At 42.3% G+C, this 10,844-nt stretch overlaps 1 protein-coding gene across 10 annotated transcripts in view; it reads right to left on the minus strand.

Moving 5' to 3' along the window:
- Nucleotides 1–10,539, minus strand: part of CACNA1C (calcium voltage-gated channel subunit alpha1 C) — a 430,938-nt gene extending 420,399 nt beyond the window's left edge. For all 10 annotated transcript variants that reach the window (XM_018080309.1, XM_018080308.1, XM_018080306.1 and 7 more), the window contains exon 1: nt 10,090–10,539. In XM_018080309.1, coding sequence (XP_017935798.1) covers nt 10,090–10,138 — 49 coding nt within the window. In that variant the 5' untranslated portion in view covers nt 10,139–10,539. The remainder of the gene's footprint in view (nt 1–10,089) is intronic.
- Between the last annotated feature and the right edge of the window lie 305 nt (nt 10,540–10,844).

Below are 10,844 nucleotides of genomic sequence, written 5' to 3' on the forward strand. Positions count from 1 at the left end.
ACAAAAAAAAATTAAAATACAGTCTGATGCTCTAAATATCCATACTCCAGTCTTTACATTAATCTCCAAACAGCACTAGGCAATCTGTCAGATCTCTGTTCAGTAGCTGCAGAATCAGGTTTAGATACTTTCTACTGCTGTTATTAGAACAACTAGCTACATGAACTAGAGTTTTAAATCCTAAGATGACAAGTGGGGCTTTCCACCTCCTGCACTAATTCTATCTTTAAATAGTATTTTAAAATAATATTTCAACACTGACATAGGGAGACGAGTAATAAAATCCACCAATATATTAAGCCATCTGGATGAGCTTACATCAAATTCCTTTTGAAGTATCAAACACCACTGATATGTGCTATAAGAATAAATTTCCTTCCCTCTGATATTTGTAGATTTGACTCCACGCAGGACTTCCCCATCCATATTTCTCATAAATGATGAATCCTCTGGCCCTACAGCACACATGCCAACATCCTTAGCAACATTCAATCAGACCTAGCTCTTTATTCTGTGCACCAACGTTCTCCATGAGAAACCACCTTAAAGCACAGCAAACAGAACCTCAAAAATGCATACCCCAAAATAAAAGTAAAAAAGTGTTCTGGTGAAATAAGAGCAAAATCAAGGCAAAGCAAGATAACAGTCACGTTCTCAATAAGAATGCTAAGTGCTGGAAAAATAGATAAAGAACTGCTGACCCATATGTACTTATTTAAATGCAAGCTTTGCCTTTAACCAGCAGGATGGATGTTCCGGTCAAATGCATATCTATTGACAGAAATACTCTAAAAGCTGTGTAAATCACATTGCAAATTAAAAGCACTTAAGAAGATGTCTAAGCATAATGCTTCATAGAAAGTAACAGAAGTTGCATTATCAGCATTAAAAACTTCCTGCAGTGTTTGGTTGAATTATGCATATCTTAAGATGTGATCCTTTTTTAAGCACTTCACATCTGCCCATGTGCTACGACACTTTCCCAGAGATGCTGCCAGGCACCTGTAAAGCCCCACGCTCAATTTTTCTCAAGTTTGATACCTGATTTTTTAAAAAATTTTATTTTAAAACACTTTAGTTGCTTTTAAGAACTGCCAGTGGCAAGTCCCTCTAGTTATTTTTTACCGATTCCCTGGCATGCATAACAGCTTTTATCACTGCGTGCAAATCGGGACACAATTTTTCATCTCTTATGATCTTTCTTGACACTCTTTGCCTTAAAGCAGATAAAAGCCTTGAAGCCATGTTAATCTTTCACTCTCTGCTTTTATTTCTGACTTTTGCCATAATGGCTGAAATGACAAGTGATACTCTATTCCAGTCACCGTTGTGCGATTACATTTGTTTTCAAATCCAAAACTGAAATTCAATTATTAACTCTCTTTGTCATAATGTAAAGCCAAAACCAAAATTAAGAATTTGTTTTTTTCAACGTATTCCCCTCATGAATTCCCCTGGTTTTGATTTAAGCAATAAGCCTCATCACATTAAACAAGTAGCAAATAATTCTTACACAGAACTGTAGATGAATGTTTCTGAGAACTCAGCAGCATGTACTGCTAAGTGCAGGACCACCCCATCCCAAACACCAGCTAACAAACATTTCACCCTCCCAAAATTTGTGCAATTGAGCCAAAGCCAGTGAGAATCTGCCAGACAACATATTATTGTTCTATCACTCAAGCCATCCACTGATTTAGGAATTCAACTCCGACACTGCCTGCACCAAACCTGACAACTGCAAATCTCAGGTTTTTCATTTAAAATTTTCACATAGGTGAAAACTGTGTCAAACTTTCATGTAATCCACACCTAGATGCTGCTCCTGAATACAGGTCATACTGAAGTTCCATTAAACCCACAGTTAAACCTGATCACTCTCAATTTTCACCCCATAAACGCATTTTACTTCTCTCTAAAGACACCAATTCGAATTTAAATTACACTCGAAAACACTCTATGCATCTATACAACTTATAATAGGCAATAATAATAGGCAATATACGATTTATAATAGCAGTAATAGGCAATTTAAGTATCATATGGGAATTTCAGCGCTCAGGTGAAGCTTTCCTCCCTACACATAAGTCTATTTGTTCACTACTCCAGAGAGTAATGAATACTATGGATTTCCTCTGTTTTCTTAATGGCTCTTGGGCTTATCTGACTTCATTTGCTGACTTTGCTGTCAACTGACTTAGCTGTCAATATGCTAAACTCATCCCAAGGAAATCAGACCCCTTTGTAGTTAACTAAATCCGAATTCCTAATATTTACATATAGGATCTGCATGGAAAACATTCTTTTGGGAACTATATGGAAGTTACAAGATAGAAAAAACTGCAAAGTTTGGCATTACAGTCCTAATTTTCAGCCTCCTGGCATTTGTCAATCTGTATCAGACTTAAGGTTCAACATCAATCCACTATGCAGTGCACTTAAGTGCAATAATTCATTTTCCCTCTGCCTTCAACAAACACAAATTTTAATTCCTGAATTCACCTGGATTACATTTGCTTCTCACACAGTTCATTGTAGTGTTTCTGTAGCTAAAACTCAGGAACTCTACTACTAACAGCTTTATCCCACACGTTTCAATTTCAGAATTATTATTTTTGCTAATAACACACGAAGCAGAGTATAGCTGGCACCTAACAGAGCTGAACTGACTTGCAAGCAAAGAGACACAAGTATTCTTTTTGTATAGGTAAACGACTACTTCATATTAGAAAAATATTTGATGTATCAATAATACATATTAAATTTTAAAAAACACACATCACATTCATAAAATGAGGACTCTTAAGAATTCTTATATCTAGCCATCCATATTGGAGAATGGAAGCCTTTTTTTCTCCTTTGGAATAAAGAATCTGAAATCTGATCTGTAACATGAATTCGTTCCTACAATGCCTTTAGGAAGAAATGTTGAGTTAATTACTCAATTACAGCATATTTACTTTGTAATTACAATGTCATGTTCAGTCATATTTAATTGTTTTTTCCAAAATACCCAAAGGCAACCATACACACAGTGGGCTGAAAACCTGAAAAATTTTAGATAAACAACAATACCATTTAGAGAAGCATATTTTAAACATATGACAGAGTATCCTTTAAGGTTAGATGGATATCAGACGACATTTTCCTTAAAACAATTAACTCCAGATTTATGTGCAAAATGCAAAAAGAGTTCCTGTGGAATTAGCCAGATTTTTACTGGGTCTGGTTTGAAAACCAATAAATTTCCAGTCACCCTTAAAAATGACTTTATTTTAATATTCTGTCTTCTACCAAAGAAGTAAATTTTCCCTCCCTCCTAAATGTGCTACGTTTGTTGGTGTGCAGTTGATGAATCTCGTGGATTTCTTTTATTTCTTTCCAGCTGCCAGGTTAAATAATCCTTTTTTTTTTTTAATCCCTATAGACAGGGCTTTAGCTGGTACTCTGCTAACTCCTCCCAGCTGCTGAAGGACATTCAACTTGCTGGTGTTTTTTGACGGATTCTGAATGTTTTGGCAGCCATTGAGATTTAGAATTTAATATGTGAGACTGGGAAAAACATAGACACGTCAAAAAAAAAAAAAAAAGGAAAATCACAGAAGTCCTCTACAAATACATAGTCTTAGCATTCCTAGATAAGTTTTTAACATCCTAGAGAATATCCATTAACAGTTATGTTGATATATTTTAGTCTGTAAGGAAAAAGGAATCTAAATCAAAGTTGGGATCCCAATCCTGTTTGGATTCAAGCCCTACAGTTATCACTTCCCCAGTGATTTTATGTGTGGGTATATATCCATCCCAACAGAAAGAAACTAGACCCAGCTAAATGGTTACAAATTACAGCAGGATTCATTTATCAACCAGACATGTTAACAAGTATTGGAATGCTAAAGTGAACCACTCCCTGATTTTTACCACTTTTTGGGAAAGATGCCTGGGAAGGGGACATACAGAGCAGACCACCTTCAAAGCCATCATCAGTCCATTCTCCTCAATTTAATCTCTTGAGCATGAACTGTGCTAATAATCTCTCAGCTGTGGATCACAACCATTCAGCCTTGATATCTGGACAACTGCTAATTTGACCAAATAAAGACAAAATGTGGTTCCATCACATCTCCTGTCACTTTCTACAACACATGTATAAACCTTTTCTCCTTTATTTTTCCCTCCCCCCACACCCCTCATGGGCTGTCAAGTCCACCTAGCCAAACCATACAATCTCTAATGTTTTATTTAGGTTTCTGGGAGAAACTCAGCAAGCCCTTTTGTTCTGGAAATCTCTATACACAGTACAGAGATACCCGTGACTTTTCCAGCTGGAAGAGACCTACCCTGAAACCATCTCAAGTTCTCAAAGAAGTTTATACTGCTTTTATGATTATATCCCATCCATAGAAACTGAGAGAAACTTTCAAGGGCTCTTTCAGAAAAAGATTTATGTATACTAGCAACTACAGCCTGCTTTATTCCACAACAATCCTGCAAGAGTAACAGGTCCATTTGTGATCATACAACCTCACCACTGGTTATCAGAGCTTCAGCAGGACCACTCTGCCACCTAAAACCACACCTGCTCTCTGGCAGAAGAACCATTACTCTGCCCAGAAGTCTGACTGTGACTGCCTCTCTCAACAGAAAAGAAAAACAAAAGAAGAAGGCTGAGGGGAAAAAAAGAATTTTCCATTGGCTTAAATGCACAGTGATGCTTTTTCTCCAATAAAACAAACAAACAAACAAACAAAGCCATTTTAGAGAATTTAACTTCCACTGGTAAAATTACAAGAAATGCCAACTTAACTACCAAAAGTATTCTGTGGCAACCAATGTCTGAACCCTTAATATTGTTTTCTCTTTTTAAAATTGATGAAATTCAGTAATAAACATTTTGATGAATACACTTGCTCTCAAATTCATATCATCCCCACTGTCTAAATAAAACCCGTGTTTCAGATTAACAAAAAATATATTGGGTTTGTCTACAGTCTTAAAAAAAAAGACAGGCAATTGAACCATTTAATAACATTATGTTTTGTAAAGCATATATCTGCCACTGGAAAAAGCTTTGTTTGGTGTTGATCTGATTTGTTGTGTTCAATAATTCAAGAGAGACTTTTACTGCATGCAGTCACATCTGTTATGTTGGTTGATAGTCAATAAATTTAGAGAACACACTTGCTCAGAAGAGATCTTGTATTTGCTGTTCCTGAACTTGAATGACTCTGTTCCTTTAATTATTTCCCAGAAAGGGTTAAACAAGACACTTCCCAGGTCAAATTGCCACAAATGTCAATTCAAACACACCCACCCAAAAAATAAATTTAAAAGTGATTGCCATTCAGATAAATCCTATTTTAAGCATGGACATAGAACCATTTTCCACAAAACTGAAAGAAAATAAGCCAAAACCAAGCATACACAGTAACACCACAGTTCTACCACATGTTCCCTGAAGTGTTTTGAGGAAACAAAAAGATGAGGACAAATGATTCAAAGTAAATATCTTGGTAGGATAAATTAGTTCCACATGGCAACACTGTGTCACGTCTGCTGCAGTGAATTACTCGGATGTAACCCCCAAAACATCTTTGATCACAGAGTAGAGACGCAGGCAAGAGTGGATTCATAAAGGTGCCTTGGTTGCAGAGAGCACACCAGGTAAATGTTCATGGTAGCAGTGCAAACTTCAGGTAGAACCAGTCAACAGGAACTCTAATGATGACCTAACTGCTCATCATCACTGGTTGCTGTGTCTGTGACTGAAGATAATTTCAAAGACAATCTTTCAGAAGTATATACTTTAAATTCCAGGATATTTAAATATTCCTTGTAAGGATAGGAAATGCTCTGCTGAAGACTCTACTGTCACCTTTCACAAGTAAATGCAGTGCACTGTATTATGCACAATGTTTAAGTACTGTTACTTAGCATTATATTAAATATTTTTATATTACACTGCTATTTCTTATTATATTGCATTAAATGCTTTACGGTTACTGAAAGTTCCAAGTACTTTGAGGCAGAAGACAATACTTCATAAATATGAGTGTTTATTGTTAAATAGGGTGGAGGGATGGAATTAAAGTGCCACATTTTTAAACAGTGATTCAGACTCTTTTCTACAAAAATTTTGAAGATAAGCTGTTTCAGACCACTTAGAGTATTCTTTATGCCCCACGACTAATGCCCACTCTGACAACAAAACAAGAGCACAAGAACAAATAGTCAAAAATGACAATTCAGTTTGCTAATCTGATCACTTTGTCACCATGGAAAGAGCATGGTTTCTCCTACACGTAAAAGCATTTCCCCCAAAAAATAACAGGAAATAAAACTGGCATTCTGAAAATAGACCAGAAAATTAAAGCAAACATCCAATAAATTCTAGTGCATATAGGCAATGGTTTTGTCTTGTAGCACAGCATGAGACAGATTTCAATCCTTCAACTGAAATCAGCTGTGAAGTGTGCACAATCATCTCTATTTATACCTGCAAAGTTAAGGGGAATATTTGTGGGTTTGACCCTCACTTCAGGTCAGAAAATGCATTAGGGACTATGCTTGTGACTTGACCCTCTCGCTATCAATAGGCTTCTGAGAAATAAAGGGTATACTAATTAGTTCTTAATTTAACAGATACAGAAGATACAAGGACTATGAAAGGAGTGTCTTACAGGGGAAGATTTCAAGAACAGTGTATGTGCAGGTTTGGAAAGGAGGTTGCAAGAAGACCTAATTATGGTTGACAAATACCTGAGGGGGTTCTTTTCTACAAGCAGCAGGTAGAAATCTGTTCAAAATATGCAATAAGGACAAAGCCCAAAGGCATTTTCTGAAATTGAAGGCAGGGTAGTTCAGACATGGTGTCAGAAATGGCTTTTCACTCAGAGAATCATTACTATACGGAATAAATGACCTAACAGGGGCTCTTCAATCCTAATGAATTTTATTCCGGGATAGACGCTTATCTCTCAGTGCTACATCTGGCCTTTCCTCCTGAAGAGCAGGGGCTGGACGAGCATCCCGGGAAGTGTCTCTCCTGCCGAGCCCCTCCGAGCGCCGCCGGGCTCCGCGGCCCTGCAGTGCCACCTTCCGGGAGAGGCAGCCCGGGACCCCCCCGCTCCCCCTCCCCACCTAATCCCCGGAACTGAAAAACACGGCAAAAAACTGCTGCCTTGGCTTCATTTCCTGCCTGATCCCCAAATCTCCCCAGGACAGATCCCGCCGGACGCCAGCAGCGAAACCTCACGAGGTGTTCGAGCAAGGCTGGAAAGCCAACGCGGCCACCAAGGGGCCAGGATGGCTCGTTCCGGTCCCTCCCCGGAGAGAGCTGCAACACGTGGCTTTGCAAACCGATTTTCCATTTTGTATTAGGAGAGCAAGTTTTCAAAGTATTATGAGGCAGCGCATTAAAGCTGCCCATCTAGGATTCCATCCGGTCCCACGTGTGCATTAGATGTGATGTAGTTACTTTTGAAAGCTTTTGCTGGGGCTTATCAGGTGGGTTTTCATCATTTTCTAGACAAACACGTGCTCTGTGGTATTAATGAATAATTAATGGTTACAAAAAAATACACTCCGTTGTGGGGCAAAAATGAAGATTGGAAAGTGCCTCAGCATCTACAAATAATACTGTTTGCTCCCCCTTCACACAACGGGAGACTGTAATGAAAACACAGTAGGCTTATGTTTTAACACCCCCAAAAAATTAGGAAATTCTTAGTTTAGGGTCAAAGATTTTCAGGGTACAAAGTTATGTTCAAAAGCGTAAAACAAGTGTATTACAAACCTACCCAAATTAGCAGTTAAGAAGTCAACAAAGCACTTTCAAATGCAATTTCTCTTCCCCACAGTCCTCACAGTGTAACTAATGGCCTCTCTATGCTTTATTTATTTATTTTAAGTAAGCCCTATTACACCAGCTCCCCTACTGCCCAGATACCTGAGCATAGGGGCTGTTCAGCAGGCTGATAAAGGGCTGACTGAGATCAGACTTGTGCAGAGAGCAACTGCTGGCAGAGGCCTAGTCATGTCACTCACATTTCAAGAACAGACATCAAAATTGGTCTTGCATCACTAGTACCTGGAACATTTACCTTGCTGCCAGCAACCGAGAGAGACGCAAGACTTATCCAAATCAGTCTTCTCTCTTAAAAGCAAGGAGTGGACAAGGATCACAGACCTCACTTCATCTTCCACTCCCTTTCTACCACTACCTCACAACTGGGAATCTGTGGTTGCTTTAATGGCTCCATTCCACGTTGTGATTGGTTTACTCCTGTCTCCTCACCACCAGGTTTTCTTGACTACTGATCAATTTAACCTTTCAGGTGCTGTTTGCACAAAATAAAAACAGATTGTAAATAAATGGCAGCCTGAGCACTATCAGGGAACAGAACTCTCTTCCACCTGGCTGATTTTCTGTTTGCTTTAGAAGTTGTTCTTTCACCTGGGAGTAATGACAATCTGCATCAAGAGACAGATGCAAAACTGTTCCTCCAATTATATAATCACTGCAGCTGATAAGGAGGGAGCTGGATTTAGGTTGCCATAGCGTTGGCATATTGCTATGGAGGCTGAGCTCTTCATCCACTTTATCAGCTCTGGACCAGGAAGAGCAGCCCAATTATGCCTGCTGAATGCATGTGCTGCGGACTCGCTCCCACTTGGAAGGAGCACTCTGGATCAGGGGCTGCTTCCTTTCCCCTCCCACCTCATTTCGACAGATTGGCTAGGGGTGGGGGTGCTGGGTGGTTTTTATTCTTTTTAAGCTGTATTTAATCGGAAGGAGGGTGTTGTTATCTCCGAAACCCACTGCCCCTCCACCACTGAGGGCTGCCACAGCGCTAACGCCCCTCCCCAGCTGCACCCTCGGCCGCCCCTGCGAAGGATTCGGGGGTAGGGGCAGCTGGGGGGCTCACCCGGGGCACCCCCGCACCCCGAGCAGGTGTTCGGTCACGGCGGGCGGGGGCTCGTTTCCAGGCAGGCAAGTTGTCGCCGGCCGAGGGAGGGGCTGCCCTGAGGGCAAGGCCGGGGGCGAAGGGCGAGCTGAGGAAGAAGTTGGCCGCCCTGGGGGCTTCTGCTGGGGAGGGAGAGGCAGCCCGGCACCCGCTCCCGGCGGAGCGCTGCTCCTCTCTCGCCCAGGGGAGGAAATGGCTCTGTCTGCTCTGCAACACCGACGTGTGTGTGCAGCCAGGGCTGGAGGGAAGGGAGAGGAGGGGGTGACACCATGCAGGTAATAGGATAAAAATAACTTCAGGAACGGCAGATCGGGGTTGGGCGAGGGGGGGGAGTGGGGGCGGGGGAAGGCTTCTGGAGTTTGGACAAACAAAGTTTTACTACAGGGAATAGCGGGGGACGTTTGCTAATGCCGAGGAGCAGCAGCACGGGTTGGTATCCATGATGCGGGCGATCCTGAGAGGAGCTCGGCGAGAAATCAGTGCCCCAAGTAAACCCCAACTTTAATTTTAATACAGGCACCCCCGATGTCCCTCGTTCTCTCAGTATGGGCGCGTGTATGGTGTATATGCGTGTAAACAGATAATTCTCCCTTCCCCTCCCCTTTCGTGTGAGAGATTAGAAATAGCGTAAGAGAAGGGAAGGGCTCCTCTCCCGGTGTCTTACGAAGCCGTACCCAGACGGGGGTTTGGAGGACCGGGACAACGTTAATTGGGAAAGATCCCTTAATTCCAGCCACACTGCGAGTTAATCTTCCTCTGACACGGAGTGGGTTGCTCCGCGGCTCCCCTCAGCCCTTGGCCCCAGCGAGCAGCCCCTTTGCTGGGCGCCCCTCCTCACCCCTCCGCCTAAGAAGGCGACGACGGCGACTTAAAGCAACTTTTCTCTGCCCGGGGTTTCCTAACACCCGTTCCCTGAGGGGCTGGGGTGGTCTCTTCGCAGCACGCCCGGCCGAGGGGAGCTGTATGCTCCGAATGGAAGCCGGTGTCAAAGGCTGTCCTCTGCCCCGGCCCCTCCGCCTGCCGCTGGCTGTGGCAGCGGCGGCTGAACTGAGCCGGGAGATAACGGACAAAGGGCAGGGTAGGGAATGGTTGCTAGGTCCTCGGAGGTAAATCTCAGGCTTACCTTGATGGTTTTCTTCTGGAATGTACATCCTCTTGTTTTCATTGACCATTTAAAACGAGTCCAGATTAATCCCTCCGAAAATCGGCTTGGTAAAATTCAAGGAAGAATGGAGCTGTAGAATTTCCCCTTTTATTATTACCTGATTCCCATTATTGCATCAAACACCAAAAACTGATCCTTTCCACTACTGCCTCCTTTAGTGAAATTGCAATGCATCCTCAGTACATCCGGGCCCCTTCCAAGAATTTAGCACAGCACCTCTGGCTGTTAAACCATAAAAAAGAACAGGAAGGGGGGAAACGAGAGAGAGGGGGGGGAATAAAGGAAAAAAGCAAAAGCATCCAGGACAAACCTCTGAGGGCTAAATGTCTTTTTAAAATCCACCAACTACAAGAGTAAGAGAAGGAGGAAGGCAAAAAAAAAGAGAGATGTTCAAACGCTGCTGCTCCTCCTCTTCAAAGCCATTCTGAGCGCGTTGTGTTGGCAGGGAGCTGTTTCTGCAGAGGAAGAGAGCACAGTCCCAGCCCCTTACTCCCTCCCCTCCCTCAGCGCGCTCGCTCCCCGCTCTCTCCCTCTCGCCGACAGACAGACACACTGAACGCTTCCAGATGTTCCAGCTGCGGCGGCTGCACGCAGCCCCCCGCGCACGGCGTTGGGAGCCGCCGGACTTGATCTGAAAGTTTAACACGCTGCCTGCCTCCACTGCGCCTGCTGAAGCCTCGCTACAGACATGACGTCAAGGAGGCGAGCTGGAG

This window comes from Manacus vitellinus, unplaced genomic scaffold (assembly GCF_001715985.3).
Source record: "Manacus vitellinus isolate BGI_N305 unplaced genomic scaffold, ASM171598v3 scaffold_5_pilon, whole genome shotgun sequence".
NCBI lineage: Eukaryota > Metazoa > Chordata > Aves > Passeriformes > Pipridae > Manacus > Manacus vitellinus.